The 17,249-nt window shown below is 50.1% G+C and overlaps 2 protein-coding genes across 2 annotated transcripts; one reads left to right on the top strand and one right to left on the bottom strand.

Moving 5' to 3' along the window:
• Positions 1-244: 244 nt before the first annotated feature.
• Positions 245-8,974, top strand: LOC311374905 (radixin-like; the record flags this gene model as incomplete). Its single annotated transcript, XM_084490650.1, has 8 exons — positions 245-249; positions 692-788; positions 1,113-1,276; positions 1,791-1,921; positions 2,475-2,635; positions 4,773-4,865; positions 5,770-6,042; positions 6,704-8,974. 8 exons carry the CDS (start codon positions 245-247, stop codon positions 6,866-6,868), a joined length of 1,089 nt encoding a protein of 362 aa, XP_084346776.1. The 3' UTR covers positions 6,869-8,974.
• A 3,400-nt stretch (positions 8,975-12,374) lies between these two features.
• LOC311374906 (putative ribonuclease ZC3H12C) lies at positions 12,375-17,246 on the bottom strand (the record flags this gene model as incomplete). The annotated part of the gene is made up of 4 exons (XM_084490651.1): positions 12,375-14,149; positions 15,725-15,831; positions 16,510-16,744; positions 17,141-17,246. Coding segments are annotated over 4 exons (2,223 nt in total), but the record flags the coding sequence as incomplete, so codon positions are not given.
• Between the last annotated feature and the right edge of the window lie 3 nt (positions 17,247-17,249).

The raw sequence follows: 17,249 nt of genomic DNA, 5'->3' as shown, positions 1-17,249 counted from the left end.
AAGTAGGCGAGGCAACTTTATTTATAGAGCACTTTTCATACACGAGGCGGACTCAAAGTGCTTCACGTAGAAAACATTGTCATACATTAAAATAAATTAATTGATAAGTAAAAGCAAACGTAGGCAAAGTTAAAAAAATGAGTAATAAAATAGAAGAAGTTAAACAAGCATTTTAGAAGTCATTTTAGAGTCTCTCTGTAAGGAATGCAACAGGTTGAGCCAAGTCTTTAATATTCACGCCCCCATGACGTAATTGAGGGACGGTTTGATTCCAGAGTTATTGAACGCTAACGACCTTGGCGTCTGTTCGCGGAGGTTGATCCCTGGCTGATGTCTGGAGGTGAATCACCGTTATTATGGTTATTATCACGCTGAGCGTTATGCAGATTGCATATGGCATCCCGCAGCGTGTCACTCCTCAACGAGCGCCCTGAGTGTTAGACGGTTTGGAGCGCACATAATGGCAGCGCGATACAAAGGACAAACACGGGTTATGTACGATTTAAATCATTTATAATCTTTAGTCTAGAGACTGAGGTCTCTTTTTGACGGTCAAAAGACGTACAAATAAATAAACGTAGAAGAGATCAGAAGTTGTGAATGCAGTGGCCGTTGAGTTTATGGTGATAAGAGTTTGATCGCTTTGGCTCAAATATTAAATTAGTTTTTGTGTTTTTGTTTTTTCGTCCAGGCTGACGCCAAAGATCGGCTTCCCCTGGAGCGAGATCAGAAACATCTCCTTCAACGACAAGAAGTTCGTCATCAAGCCCATCGACAAGAAGGCCCCGGTAAGACAGTCGTAAAGTTCAGTCGTTAAAACACTGACTGCTTTAAAACGCCCCGTTTCTCACTTCTCTCGCTCCTCACTTTACACAATAAGAAATACGACGTTTCACCGGTTTGTCTTCTGGAAATTTTTAAGGACATGTTTTACACTTCTTTTTAAAACCCTCCACCCTGACCATAACCCTGGGCCTCTTCCTACGAAACTTAACGAACTGTGAGGAAATCTGTGCGTCAGACGCGCCGTGTTGGTCACTTCCACCTTTAACAACTTTTAATTTTTCTTTTTCCGCCCGGGATTCGAACCCGCGACCTCCCGGTCTCCGCAGGACTTTGTGTTCTACGCGCCGCGCCTGCGCATCAACAAGCGCATCCTGGCGCTGTGCATGGGCAACCACGAGCTGTACATGAGGAGGAGGAAGCCGGACACCATCGAGGTGCAGCAGATGAAGGCCCAGGCCCGCGACGAGAAGCAGCAGAAGCAGATGGAGAGGTGCTCGAGAACGCACGCACGCACGCACGCACGCACGCACGCACACGCGAGCAGACGCACGCACGCGCGCAGACGCGCACACACACACACACACACACACACACACACACACACACACACACACACACACACACACACACACACACACACACACACACACACACACACACACACACACACACACACACACACACACACACACACACAGAGAGACAGACACACAGCCACACACACAATAAGACAACGCCGAATTTGGCCAGAATCAGACACACACACACACACACACACGTGTGTGTACGTGCACACACGCAGGAATACATGCGTATCTGATGAGAGAAAAGTCTGACGTATTTGGCCGTTTTTACACCTGTAGGTATTTGATTCTGGTACTACTAGTAAAACTAACAATACTACGACTACTACTAGTAAAGTGAGAGTATTTCTCCTGGCTCCTCCCACTCCAGTCCTCGTGGCGGTCACCTGGTCTGACGGCGGCCATGTTTGTTGTGTCCAGGGCCCAGCTGGAGAACGAGAAGAAGAAGCGGGAGCACGCCGAGAAGGAGAAGGAGCGGATAGAGAGAGAGAAGGACGAGCTGCTGGAGAGGCTGCGGGCGATCGAGGAGCAGACGCTCCGGGCCCAGAAAGGTCCTCCTCCTCCTCCTCCTCCTCCTCCTCCTCCTCCTCCTCCTCCTCCTCCTCCTCCTCCTCCTCCTCCTCCTCCTCCTCCTCCTCCTCCTCCCCCCCCCTCCTCCCTCCCCCCTCCTCCTCCCCCCTGCTTCCTCTCTCACTTCTGCTTTCACTTCACTCCTTCGTTCTCTCACTCTCTTCTTTCTTCTCTTTTCTGTCTCTCACTCTTTTCCTTCCTTCCGCTTTATTCCTTCATACGCTCTCACACTGTGTGTGTGTGTGTGTGTGTGTGTGTGTGTGTGTGTGTGTGTGTGTGTGTGTGTGTGTGTGTGTGTGTGTGTGTGTGTGTGTGTGTGTGTGTGTGTGTGTGTGTGTGTGTGTGTGTGTGTGTGTGTGTGTGTGTATATTAACCTGTGTGTGTGTATTAACCTGTGTGTGTGTGTGTTAACCTGTGTGTGTGTGTGTTAACCTGTGTGTGTGTGTGTGTGTATATTAACCTGTGTGTGTGTGTGTGTATATTAACCTGTGTGTGTGTGTGTGTGTGTATTAACGTGTGTGTGTGTGTGCTCAGAGCTGGAGGAGCAGACGCGCCGCGCTCTGGATCTGGAGGCGGAGCGGCGGCGGGCGAGGGAGGAGGCGGAGCGGCTGGAGAGCGAGCGGCGGGCGGCCGAGGAGGCCAAGGCGGAGCTGGCCCGGCAGGCGGCCGACCAGATGAAGAACCAGGAGCAGCTGGTAGGGGGGGGGGTGTCCCCGTGTGTGTGTGTCCTTGTGTGTGTGTGTCCTCGTGTTTGTCCCTGTGTGTCTTTTTGTGTTTGTCACCATGTTTCTGTGTCTGTGTGTATCCTTTTGTGTGTGTGTTTGTCTGTGTGTGTCTATGTATTATTTATTATGTGTGTGTGTGTCATTTGTGTCTGTCCCCATGTTTGTGTCTGTGTGTATTATTTATTGTGTGTGTTTGTCCCGTGTTTGTGTCGTTGTGTGTGTTTGTCCGTGTGTGTCCTTGTGTGTCTGTGTCCTTGCGTGTGTGTGTGTTTATCCATCTGTGTGTGTCCTTGTGTGTGTGTGTCTATCCGCCCGTGTGTGTGCCGGTGTGTGTGTGTGTGTGTGTGTGTGTGTGTGTGTGTGTGTGTGTTGCGTTCCTCTCAGCGTAGGCGTCTGTCTTCTGGTTGACTCGTCGCTGTGATCTTCTTTAACCGCCCGGCTGCTGCTATGTCCTCCGGCGTCGGCAGCTTAAAGCACGACCCCCGCATCAGACGCCTGATTGGTCTGAATCCAGCCTTAGGGTTGGGGGAGGGGCAGGAGCAAAGACTCCCACATAAACCTCTCCCCCTCCAGGGGGGAGAGGTTTATGATACAAATGATGATAATGATGATATAATGATGATGATAATAATGATTAATGATGTATAATGATGATGATAATGACAATGATACAAACCTCTTGGTTTGTATCATTGTCATTATCATCATCACATTATCATCGTGTGTGTGTGTGTGTGTGTGTGTGTGAGATGATACAAACCATCATTGTCATTATCATCATCATTTGTATCATCAGGTTGACCTCAAACATCCATTTCTTTAATCCACGATAGCCAAACATCCGGAAAGGTCACCGGTAGGCTCAGTGGAAATTGTAGTATAACCGGCAGCGTCCTCCAGAGGGCGCTGGAGTGCATTCACCTCCAGTGGACCCACGTCCGTCCACTTTCATGTAAACAAACAACAATGGCAGACAGCGTGGAACACAGACCCCGTCGCTGAACCTCACACACCCTCAAATGAACGTGTGTGTGTGTGTGTGTGTGTGTCTTTCACTGCTGGAATTAAAAGTGAGGTTTTGTGCGTGGACGTGCATTTTCCTTTAACGAACATTTGTATATATTTGTGTATTTATTTGTGTTTTACATTTGGCTTGGACTCGGTGTGTGTGTGTGTGTGTGTGTGTGTGTGTGTGTGTGTGTGTGTGTGTGTGTGTGTGTGTGTGTGTGTGTGTGTGTGTGTGTGTGTGTGTGTGTGTGTGTGTGTGTGTGTGTGTGTATATTAACGTGTGTGTGTGTATATTAACGTGTGTGTGTATATATTAACGTGTGTGTGTATATATTAACGTGTGTGTGTGTATATTAACGTGTGTGTGTGTGTATATTAACGTGTGTGTATATTAACGTGTGTGTGTGTATATATTAACGTGTGTGTGTGTGTGTGTGTATATTAACGTGTGTGTTAACCTGTGTGTATATTAACGTGTGTGTTAACCTGTGTGTATATTAACGTGTGTGTTAACCTGTGTGTATATTAACGTGTGTGTATATTAACGTGTGTGTGTGTGTGTGTGTGTATATTAACGTGTGTGTATATTAACGTGTGTGTGTGTGTGTGTGTATATTAACGTGTGTGTATATTAACGTGTGTGTGTGTGTGTGTGTGTGTGTGTGTGTGTGTGTATATTAACGTGTGTGTATATTAACGTGTGTGTGTGTGTATATTAATGTGTGTGTGTGTGTGTATATTAACGTGTGTGTGTGTGTGTGTGTGTATATTAACGTGTGTGTGTGTGTGTGTGTGTGTGTGTGTATATTAACGTGTGTGTATATTAACGTGTGTGTGTGTATATTAACGTGTGTGTGTGTGTGTGTGTGTATATTAACGTGTGTGTATATTAACGTGTGTGTGTGTGTGTATATTAACGTGTGTGTGTGTGTGTGTGTGTGTGTGTGTGTGTGTGTGTGTGTGTGTGTGTGTGTGTGTGTGTGTGTGTGTGTGTGTGTGTGTGTGTGTGTGTGTGTGTGTATATTAACGTGTGTGTGTGTGTATATTAACGTGTGTGTGTGTGTGTGTGTGTGTGTATATTAACGTGTGTGTGTCGCAGGCGGCGGAGCTGGGCGAGTTCACCGCTAAGATCGCCCTGCTGGAGGAGGCCAAGAGGAGGAAGGAGGAGGAGGCCAACGAGTGGCAGCACAAGGTACAGCCGGCCGTCGCCACGGAAACCACCACACCGTAGCGCCGTCGCTGCAAACGTTTTAGTGCCCCGTATACACTAACCATCACTAGGTTAACCCGTTCCCCGTATACACTAACCATCACTAGGTTAACTCGTTCCCCGTATACACTAACCATCACTAGGTTAACCCGTTCCCCGTATACACTAACCATCACTAGGTTAACCCGTTCCCCGTATACACTAACCATCACTAGGTTAACCCCTTCCCCGTATACACTAACCATCACTAGGTTAACCCCTTCCCCGTATACACTAACCATCACTAGGTTAACCCCTTCCCCGTATACACTAACCATCACTAGGTTAACCCCTTCCCCGTATACACTAACCATCACTAGGTTAACCCGTTCCCCGTATACACTAACCATCACTAGGTTAACCCGTTCCCCGTATACACTAACCATCACTAGGTTAACCCCTTCCCCGTATACACTAACCATCACTAGGTTAACCCCTTCCCCGTACACAACAGTGCAATAGTGCTTTTCGTAAACTTTTTTATCCTAGGTATCATTGTATCTTATCCTTTTAATGTTTAATCCCATGTTAATATATGATTGTGTCTAGTTTAGTTTAGCCCGGGGACTACAGTGGAAAATAGCAATTTTCTAAAACCTGCTACAATGCGTCTCTCCTTGCTCTAAACAGCATTGTTTCTTTTGTACCCGTCCCTGTTCAAATAAAGTTACGTTACATTAGTTTATCTCTAATAAAGCTTCGAAAAGGTAGAATTCTGCGTATCAGAGTATAAAAACGACATTTTGAGCAAGGAGGGATCCGCCCGCTCATCCATCCATCAATCAACGGTCCCTCCCGCGTTCTGATTGGCTGTCCCCCCCCCCCCCCTCCCCCTCCCCCCCCTCAGGCCATGTCGGCCCAGGAGGACCTGGAGCGCACCAAGGAGGAGCTGAAGACGGCGGTCACGCCCCTGACCGCGGCCCTGACCGCGCTGCCGGCCGGCGGCGGCGGCGGCGGCGGCAGCGGGCCGGACGAGGGCGAGCACGAGGAGCAGGATGACGAGCAGGCGGAGGCCAGCGCCGAGCTGTCCAACGAGGGCGTGAGCCAGCTGGAGCTGCGCAGCGAGGAGCAGCGCGTCACCGAGGCCCAGAAGAACGAGCGCGTCAAGCAGCAGCTGCAGGTGGGCGGCGGAGCGCACGCACGCACGCACGCACGCACGCACACAAGAGCAGACACGCACGCACGCACGCACGCACGCACGCACGCACGCACGCACGCACGCACGCACACAAGAGCAGACACACACACACGCACGCACGCGCACGCACACAAGAGCAGACAGACGCACACGCACACACGCACACAAGAGCAGACAGACGCACGCGCACACACACAAGAGCAGACACACACACAAGCGCAGACGCACACAAGAGCAGACACACACACACACAAGAGCAGACACACACAAGCCCAGACGCACTAGCACAAGCACACACGAGAGCAGGCACACACGCACAAGAGCAGACACACAAGAGCAGACACACAAGAGCAGACACACAAGAGCAGACACACACGAGCAGACACACACGAGCAGACACACAAAAGTAGACACAGGCACACAAGCGCAGACACGCACACGCGCACCATACGTTTAAAGGGCTCGGTGGACACGCCCACTTGTGATGTCACTATGAAAATCATTCCTGCCCCGTGCCAAACGGCTTGTAGCGGCTAATCACACTCACACCTGGTGGCAAGACACGAGCCCTTTCAGACATTTCACACACACTTGTTTATATTCGGAGCGCCCTCTAACACAGTGTCCCCCCCCCCCGGTCCAGACGCTGACCTCTGAGCTGGCGGACGCCCGCGACGACACCAAGAAGACGGTGAACGACGTGCTGCACGCCGAGAACGTCAAGGCCGGCCGCGACAAGTACAAGACACTGCGGCAGATCCGCTCGGGCAACACCAAGCAGCGCATCGACGAGTTTGAATCCATGTGAGGGAACCCCTCCCCCCCTCTTTGTTCCCTCCCCCCCACACAACACCCCCTCCCCCTTTGCGTTAACCTGCAGCCAATCGCTTTCCAAGGACCCCAGGGACCCCCCGGAGATGCGGTCCCGCTCACAACAAAACGAAACAAACAAAAAATGAACAAGGAACTATTTTCCACCGCGGAGGGATCGGGAGCAGTGCGGCCGTGAGCTCGTCTTTGCCAAAGTTTTGCCCTCACCTCTCTCCGTCCACCGTGGCGCGATGCGTCTCCGCACGGCACTCACGTGTTTTTCAAAGCTTCACTTCACGCCCCCCCCCACCAAGACTCCCACAAAGGTCGCTCGGATTGCCAGAAGAAACTGCGCAACAGAATTATTATTTTTGCTTTTTTTTTTTTTATCCGAAGCAACCAATGGCCATGAATCAATTATTTTTTTTGTCGTTTTGCCGTCGCTTGCTTCGTTTGCCCGTCTGGAATGATAGTATTATTATGCAAAAGATGTTCAGTTTAAAAGTGTTTGCGTTCTCTTTTTAGAAAGTTGTCTTCCTCTCCTTTTTTTTTTTTGCTTTCGTTTCGTTCGATGGAAGTCCTCTCGGTTAATTTAGTTTTGTCGTTCCCAGCGAGGCAGGTGTGGTGAATCCAGGCCAATTTTGGAAATATTTGAGTTGAGGGGGATGTGTTGGATTTCTTGGGTTATTAGTGTGTTGAATATCTACAAGTCCGTCCGGGAAGAGCCGTTTCAAAGTCTGTCAATTCATAAAGGCAATGGAGTCACCAACGCCTTGGCACTGTATTCACTCTGGATCAAAACTGAAACTTTATTTGTTTCAGAATCTTGAACGAGGTTCACGTCCAGGAACTCTTCTGACCTGGGGTGAAAGGAGTATAAGTATATCCAACCCCAAGGCATTATGGGATTTGGAATCTTAATCAAAGTAGCAAAGGCATCAAAGGGAAACCAGGGTCGCGTTTGGCCGAGCCTGACGTTCGTGTTACTGATCCACAGACGTGGTGTTGTTTTACAGGCTAGTAACGTTCACGAGTGCATGTGTGCGTGTGTGTGTGTGTATGTATGTGCGTGTACGTTCCTGTCACAGAGAAGCCCAGAGACCTAGTTTTAGTGGATGTCTGTGATCAAAAACGTCAGTCCTCCCACTTCAGAACCGAATCGCTACCTCAGCCCTGTTGCCATGGTGACGGACCAGTGGTGGCGGTGGTGATGCACTCTGCGGTTAAGGCGGAGGTCATGGTGGGGTGTGATTCGATTTGGACGCAGCTTCTCTTGTTTTAGATTTTTTTCGGGCGAATGAGTCATAACTTGTCGGTCAATTTATCGTTTATTAATCCGATCTCCCAGGGACCTTAGTAAGTTTTTGAAGTTGCAACAGGGAGGGCACAAGCACACACATGCGTACGGGCGTGTGTGCCGGTCACACAAGGGCTACCGAGAAGCGAATCGGCTGCGTTCGCTCTGACTCCCGTCAGCCAATCAGAGTTGTTCAGACCCCGAGGTCTCCGTTTGGTTTAAAAACCTTCAGTTTTCGACGATTCTAGAATCCTCTCAAGCCCTCTATGAGAGTTACCTAGGGGACAAACTTTGGACGCGTGGACAATTTTCTTTTCTTTCTTTTTTTCCTTTTTAAACCGATGGATTCGCGGGACTCAAAAGTTGTTTTTGCGAGGGAGTGGAAGTTTAAAAGATGACTTTAGCTGTGGAGTTGACTTTTTTTTTCTTTCTGGTGATTTCCTCTGGCGGAATTACAACAAAACCGTTCTAGTATTTTTCCACGTCTAACCTCACTTTTCTCAACGCTTTAACTGCAAGTTCTCTCTGCCTCGTCTGGGCCGGCGGAGGCAGGATTGTTCAAAGATGCGTTTTTCGAAAATGAGTGCATTTTAAGTTTGTTTGTTTTTTAAATTTGCAATAAAATAAAAAACATTGTTATTTTGTTATGCTACACTTGACTAGTATTTTTTTTTTTTTTTTTATCGCTGCCATTTTAAGAATTATAACCTGCAAAAAGGTTCCTGAAAAATCATGAATAATCTCATGAATAACCTCATTAGTTGACATTTAATTTACAAATCAATAAATGTATAATCTTACTTTCAACCCGATATTTTTACTTGTCTTCCGAGAGTGCTTAGGGTTGTGTTGTATGAGGATCCTCCTGGCATACTCACCCCCAACCACAGTGTGGCGCTAGACAACACAATGCAATACATTTCCCTTTATTGAACAATCACAGTAGAGAATAGGGTTACAATGACGAAGAGTGATGGTTAGTTACACCTTTTTCTAAAGGACCTCTATAAATAGCATTTCAACAAACAAATCCATTTTTTTGTAAAGTTTTTTTGGACATTTTTCTACAAGTATTCCTACACTGTAAAGCATTGAGTCTAAGTAAATATAGGTTGGATTATCGTGTCGGTGAATTAGTTATCTCTGCGTTAAACATTCCAAGACCACATGCTCTGCTCCGGGGTCGTATGCTTTGTAAGGAAACTAATAAGTTAACTATGGAAAAGCAGATCATTAAATTGGCATCGGAGGAAAGTGCCGTCACTTTGTAGACATTGAACTGACGATGAGTGTCGGCCCAATCCAACTTGGTCGATGCCAAATCAAGATCTTTAAAGTTGCTTAACGTTGCAATTGAAAGCCAGGCCACTTAAATAATTCAGTTGCCCACAACATAAGTTAAGTCACATACTACAAGATAAGAAAACATATGGAAATAAAATGAAGTGAAAACATGCAAAGTACACACTTACTATGCATGTTTTCATGAGTGTACAGCTGTTTGGACAAGGTGCACAACTGTCCTAACGAGGGCACACCTGGTGAAACAAGGTGCACACACCTGTCCTTAACGAGGTGCACACACCTGTCCTTAACGAGGTGCACACACCTGTCCTTAACGAGGTGCACACACCTGTCCTTAACGAGGTGCACACACCTGTCCTTAACGAGGTGCACACACCTGTCCTTAACGAGGGTGCACACACCTGTCCTTAACGAGGGTGCACACACCTGTCCTTAACGAGGTGCACACACCTGTCCTTAACGAGGGTGCACACACCTGTCCTTAACGAGGTGCACACACCTGTCCTTAACGAGGGTGCACACACCTGTCCAAACAGCAGCACACCTGTCGAGTTACCTAACGGAAGAAAAAAAAAAACCGAACATGCAGAAAAATGAACAAAAAACAGGTGAAAACATGCATAAGAGTTGGCTGAACATAGTTCAGAGTATCGGATGTGTCATAAGCACAATGCCGTCAAACAGGCATTACTTTGGGCCCCCTCTCTGCTCCCACGCTGACACACGGTGTCAGGGGTCCCAGAGAGAAGGCGCTTCTTCAGTACACTAAAAAGATCCCCCCGGTTCTCCTCACTTCCCTTAACTTACACGCTTCATATAATCTGGCATGGGTGGAGGGTTGGGTGGGGTAGGTGGGGGGCGGGGGGAAGGAGGGGGATTGAGGTCCTGAGCCGTGAGGTAGCAGGTTGAAATCCCTGTGATTTTGGGGGCAAAACGCGTTCGAAACCCGAAATGTTAAACCCTCGAGACGGAGGTCAGGCTTGATGGCCTTTTGCGACTTCAAATTAAAACCATGCGTTGAGGGAGAATGGAATATTAACCCAATGCGTAGGCCTACATTGGCCGATTTCAACATTGTCATCCATCTGAATATTCAGGCTCTCTTTAAAAGTGAGAGTGACTACTAGTTTCATTTAGTTGAAAACGCTGATCTGCCTTCAATTTATTTGTGACCAATGTGTTTCTAAATGTGACTCAGCACGGTGTAACTGACTCTCATACTTCGAAAGATTTCCAAGTTAACCTCGTATTAATACTGGGAATGGCCACCGTATTTTAGAGGAACTTTCAATTTGAAATGATTTGAATTCCATGTGAAGGAAATACATATATGCTTTGTTCAGGGGGGAGGACGGGTGTGGGGGGGGGGGTCAGGGTCTAACAGGGTGATTGTGGTCAAATACGCATACGTTAGAATATATACTTTTTTTTTTTTGAATCACGCCATTCTCAAACCCAAAGCCAGATAACGCAGTCGTGATTCCCCAGACATTGCAGGTAATCCTCAATCTCCTCCACATCCCCTATCCCCAGCAGCAGCAGCTTCCACCACGGAACCTCCTCGATCGGAGAGCAGCAAGGCGCCGACAGCAGCGACCCACGAGCGAAGCGTCCACACAAACCATCGGTCCGCACACGGCGCTACGATACAACTCAAACGGTATCAAAACAAAGTGGACTTTGGTTCCCCCCCCCCCCCCACCATCCATCGTTTCGCCGCGGGGTTTTAAAGCGTGGATTCATCCGGGATCCGGGACCCCGGGACCTCGAAGACACTGACGGACAAGAAGAGACGCCTGGTTCAATATATTAACGTATATTTACAGTAGGTACACGGACCGTCCGCAGACCACCGACACACACACGCACATCACGGTCTGCAAGAGCGACGAGCTCCGACCGCAGACGGAGAGAGAGATGGGGGGAATGGTGCGTTCCAGGCAACCCGTAACCCGTGTTTTCACAACCTTCTACCAGATCGATGTACTCCTGGTTACAGCTCGTAACTTACGGGCTAAAAAGTGTGTAGAAAGTGGAGTACATCGATCTGGTAGCGAGTTGCAGGTTTAACTGCCGTTCCAGGGCACTTTCACGGGTAGAAAGTTGTGAATATACGGGTTACGTGTGGCCTGGAACGCACCATTAGAAGAGGGGTAAATGGGGAGAGATGTCCCTTACTAAAACTAAGGTACACAGGACATGGTGCTGCCACCCATCTGACTCTTCACAACGGAGAACGAACGTCTCCCGAGTCCTGAAATGCCGAGCCAGACACCTGCTAATCACGGACAAGGGGGGGGGGGGCTAGACGTTCACGCACAAGACGGGAATCTCGTTGACTTTAACGAACTGCACGAAGTACGTTTTTACGATTAGAAACTCCCCGATGGAAGAAAGCGCCGTCACCCAGAGTTCCCTGGGCACCACCAGGGAAGGGAGGAGTTAGTTTTAACCGCTTTCACGTCCAGGGTGGGCGGCGTTTGCGCGTGTGATGGGTGTTATTGTCAACCAATCGGTGCTCTCGGAGCTAATATCGGAAGTGTTTCGTACATTGCCGATTTTTCAAACGGTTCAATTGAAAAAGAAAAGTGCCTCAAAAACCAAACGACTGAATCAAGAAAATAAATCAAAAACATTCGTGGCGAAAATTCCACACTTTTTTTTTTCTCTTTCCGACACGCAGACACTTGTACGACAAGTATCATTAACTCATAAATTATCCCGAACAAAACCCCCACCAAAACCGAATACAAAAATAATTCTTTGACGCTAGAGATCCGTACGAATCCCCCCAGCCGTCGGAAAATAAACGTTTCGACCTTTGCTGCCCGCCCCGCCCCTGGAGCGAAAGTCTCATCGCCGCGGCAACGAGGCAGCACGTCCCACCCCCCCCCCCCCTCCCTCAGTAGCCCGTCTGGGCCTTCTCGGCCAGGATGGCGGCGGCCAGCTGCTGGGGGTCGCTGACGTGGGGCCGGCGGCTCATGGTCCGCCGCACCAGCTCCGCCGGGAAGATGTTGCACAGGTTGAAGTAGGCCTTCTCCCGGGCGTCGTCGTGGCGACTGCCCACGAGGTGCGCCGGCGAGTCGGGGCAGTAGGGGGCGTAGGCGGCGGAGGAGGAGGAGCAGGAGGAGACGGACGAGGAGGAGGAGGACGAGGAGGAGGAGGAGGACGGCGGCGGGGGGGGCAGGGGGGGGTAGAGGGGCGGGGCCAAGCGGGACGGCGAGGGCGGCGGCAGGGGGTTCAGGTAGTGGGTGGGCGAGGACGAGTGGAGCCCCGGGTGGTGGTGGTGGTGCTGGTGGTGGTGGTGGGCGTAGCCGTCCTGCGCCCAGTGGGGGAGGGGGGGGGCGCCGCCGCCGCCGTGCCACGACGACTGCCGCGTGTCCGGCAGGCTCTGATAGGCCGAGGGCTCGTAGCGGGAGGCCGGCGCCGGCGGCGGCGGCGGCGGCGGCAGGGCGGAGGCGTGCCTGTAGTACGACTCCCAGCCGGACGGCGGCTTCTGCTGCCGGGGCGGCGGTGGGGGGGGCAGCAGGGGCAGCGGCGGCGGCGGGTGGTGGTGGTGGTGGTGCTGGTGGTGCTGCTGGTGCTGGTGGGCGGCGGCCGAGAGGTGCTCGTACAGCCGCGAGTCCGAGGCGCTCTCGGCCCGCGCCGGCGCCAGGCAGCGGCCCAGCGGCGAGCCGGGGGCGTGGGGGCTGCTCTGCGGCAGCGTGTGGTAGTCGCCGGGGCAGCTGGAGCGGGCCGTCAGCGGCTGGTGCTGCAGGTGCGGCGGCAGCGGGTACAGCGGCCGCTTGGGGGGCGGGGCCAGGCCGTCCGGCGGCGGCAGCGGGGGCGGGGCCTGCTGCTCGTGGCCGCAGCTCGGCCCGCGGCCCAGGTGGTAGCCGTGGGCGTGGTGGGCGTACTCGTGGCCGCCGTGGTGCGGCGCGTACAGCCGCCCGCCGCCGTAGAGCAGGGCCGCCGCCGCCACCTCCTCCGGGGGCGGGGCCTCGGGGCCGAAGGAGGCGGGGCACGAGGAGCGCTCGCCGTACACCGAGTCGCAGCTGCTGCCGCAGCTCACCCCGCTCTCGCTGCCGCACTCGGAGCCCGCCGAGCCCAGGCGCAGCTCGGGGTCCCCGGCGTAGCGGCAGTCGGGGCTGCGGCGGGACGACAGCGCCAGGCCGGCGTAGGAGCGCGTCACCGAGTAGTAGCTGAGGTCCGGCGACTCGCAGTGGGGGTACAGCTCGGGGGGGCCCGGGCCGGGGCCCAGGCCGTGAGGGGTCGGGGCCCGGGACAGGGGCGGCGGCTCCTGCTGCGGCGGGCCCCCGGGGGCCGGCGACATGGCGAGGGCCCGGCAGACGCCGCCGCCGCCGCCGCCGCCGCCGCCGCCGCCCTTCCCGCCCTCGCCGCCGCGGCCCTTGGCGAGCAGCAGCCGCTCCTCGGCGTCGCTGTAGGAGAAGGCCCTCACGCTGGGGTCCGACTGCCTCTTGGGGGCCCCCTTCTTGGCCTCCAGGATCCCGGCCGGCACGCTGTGGCTCTTGACCAGGCCGGGGTCTCCGGGCAGCCCTCCGCCGCCGCCGCCCCGGCCGGGCGGGGCGCCGCAGGTCTTGGCGCTGGCCCGCAGCTCGTCGGCCACGGCGCGCTGCGGCTGGGCGCTGCGCTCCGGGTGGTAGTACTTACACTTGTGGCCGTACGTGCACTTCTTACCTGTAGGGGGAGACAGTGGGGGGGAGACAGGGGGGAGACAGTGGGGGGGAGACAGGGGGGAGACAGGGGGGGGACAGGGGGGGGGACAGGGGGGGAGACAGGGGGGGAGACAGTGGGGGGGAGACAGGGGGGAGACAGTGGGGGGGACAGGGGGGAGACAGTGGGGGGGACAGGGGGGTTACAAACTGCGGCTGGCAGACACGTCAAAAAAATGTAAAAAAATATTAAACTGACGTTTCCTTTTTTCGGAAACTCAGAATCTCAGAAACTATTTATATTATATTATATTTATATTTTATTACATACTTATTTATATTTTTATGTTGAATGAAGCAACCGACAGAAAACACTTATCTCAAATGGACTGGATGGATTTTTTCGTACTCCTTTCTAATAATTATTTGTATCAACACACATTTGCTATCCACCAGTTTCCACCACCCTGTGATGCTCCACTACCGGTTACTACCAGATCAATGTCAACAATCTCCGTCTGTCATTCATTCACTACGATTTCAACCAATTATTCAGTTTTGTCCGGTTGTAAGTACATCCTCAAACGGCACACCTTGCTCCCAAGCTTTTTACTTTTTTTTTTTTTTTAACTATCATTACACGTCTGACATATGTCAGAAACCAACCCGCTTGAATATTGCCTCAAAAGAAGACGTTTTAGAGTGATTTAGACTGAGAGGGCCTCTGCCCCATCGACGTTCATTCATTCAGGTGGGTGGTTACCATGGTTACCCCGTGGCAAGATGGCGGCATTGTTGACGCATGCTTAGAAGCCGAATGCGATATCTAGTCAGTCTATATATATATATATATATATATATCTAGTCAGTATATATATATATATCTAGTCAGTATATATATATATATATATATATATATATATATATATATCTAGTCAGTATATATATATATATATATATATATATCTAGTCAGTATATATATATATATATATATATATATCTAGTCAGTATATATATATATATCTAGTCAGTATATATATATATATATATATATATATATATATATATATATCTAGTCAGTATATATATATATATATATATCTAGTCAGTATATATATATATATCTAGTCAGTATATATATATATATATATATATATATATATATATCTAGTCAGTATATATATATATATCTAGTCAGTATATATATATATATATATATATATATATATCTAGTCAGTATATATATATATATATATATATATATCTAGTCAGTATATATATATATATCTAGTCAGTATATATATATATATATATATATATATATATATATATATATATATCTAGTCAGTATATATATATATATATATATCTAGTCAGTATATATATATATATCTAGTCAGTATATATATATATATATATATATATATATATATATATCTAGTCAGTATATATATATATATCTAGTCAGTATATATATATATATATATATATATATATATCTAGTCAGTATATATATCTATGCCTCCAGACAAGTAGCAAAAAGTCTGAATAAATACTGAAAGCGCTAACCGCTTCCCGCTCCATAAACGCTGGACTCACCGTACGGACACGGCTGCTTCTTCTGCTCCGGCATGATGGGTCTCATCCGCAGGAAGTTGTCCAGGCTGGGCCCGTGGCGCCCCAGCGGGTCGTCAGGAGGCATGAACCTATCGGACGCAAGGGGGAGGGAGTCATGTGATTAGAGGGACCAATGAGAGCAGAGGTGCATTAGCTGGACTTGAACTGTTTGTTTAGTTTGTGGAACAACATCGGATATTAGTTCTGATAAATAATTAATAGACTCAAAACGTATGTAGAGCGAGGGTGCTTTGAGGGTTCATTGAAAAAACGCAGAAATACATATTTTAACTATTTGACTATCTATTGTGACATTACAGTTATTACTATATTTTTATTGTTTCTAATTATAATGTCCAGTATTGTAGTTTACATGTCCAGCATTGTAGTTTATTCATTTATTTTTGTATATTTAGGTCTCAGCACTCTTACTTGTGTTTCTTCTATACTTTTCTTTTTCTACTACAGCCTGAGACTCAAGAATCTGATGTTCAGCGACTGCTTTGTGTAATCGTCGCGTTGACGACAAAAAACCATCGTGAACTCTTCTTAACCAATCTCGACTTCTGGAATACTAACCCTAACCCTAACCCTACTCCCTAACCCTAACCCTAACCTAACCCTAACCCTATACTACGGACGAACAAGAAAGAAACTCGACGGAAAAAAAAACCAACGCATCGGTCGACGCACAGAAAACGCTTGTTTTCCCGCCATGACAACAACAAACACAACAACAACGACAGCAGCAGCGTGCGCGTCCTCACTTGTCGTTGACGAAGGAGTACATGAGCAGCCTCTCGTCGATGAACTTCTTCCACTCGGGCTTCTCGTTGGCCAGGTCGCGGTAGTTGTCGTTGGACACGATGACGCCGTCCGACTCGAACGCCAGCTTGACGATGAAGCGGTCGTCGTAGCAGACCACGCGCCGGCCCTGCACGCGCCGCGACGGAGTGAACACCAGGAGCTTCTCCTTCTCCAGCCGCCGCAGGATGTCCTGGTCTGGGAGGGGGGGGAGGGAGGGAGGGGGGGGGGAGGGAGGGGAGGGAGGGAGGAGGGAGGGGAGGGAGGGGGAGGGAGGGGGGAGGAGGGAGGGAGGGAGGAGGGAGGGGAGGAAGGAAGGGGGAGGAGGGAGGAGACAGGTCGTCAAATACAGACGACTTCCTTTCGATTTAGTTGTTAGAAACGGCTTTATATATACGCCAAGAACAGCTTTATATGAACACCAAGAGCATTCTCTCTCTCTCTCTCTCTCTCTCTCTCTCTCTCTCTCTCTCTCTCTCTCTCTCTCTCTCTCTCTCTCTCTCTCTCTCTCTCTCTCTCTCTCTCTCTCTCTCTCTCTCTCTCTCTCTCTCTCTCTCTCTCTCTCTCTCTCTCTCTCTCTCTCTCTCTCTCTACCTGTGATGGGGGCGTCGGGGCGTGACTGCTCCTTCCTCCACGCCGGTACGAACACGGTGACGTCGTGGTGGCCGCGCTCCAGGAACCAATCAACCGCCAGCTGGATGCC

The sequence above is a fragment of the Micromesistius poutassou genome (genome assembly GCF_964030765.1).
Source record: "Micromesistius poutassou genome assembly, contig: SCAFFOLD_5157, whole genome shotgun sequence".
NCBI lineage: Eukaryota > Metazoa > Chordata > Actinopteri > Gadiformes > Gadidae > Micromesistius > Micromesistius poutassou.
Note: the sequence above shows the minus strand (reverse complement) of the source record. Positions and strands in the feature narration are given on the sequence as shown.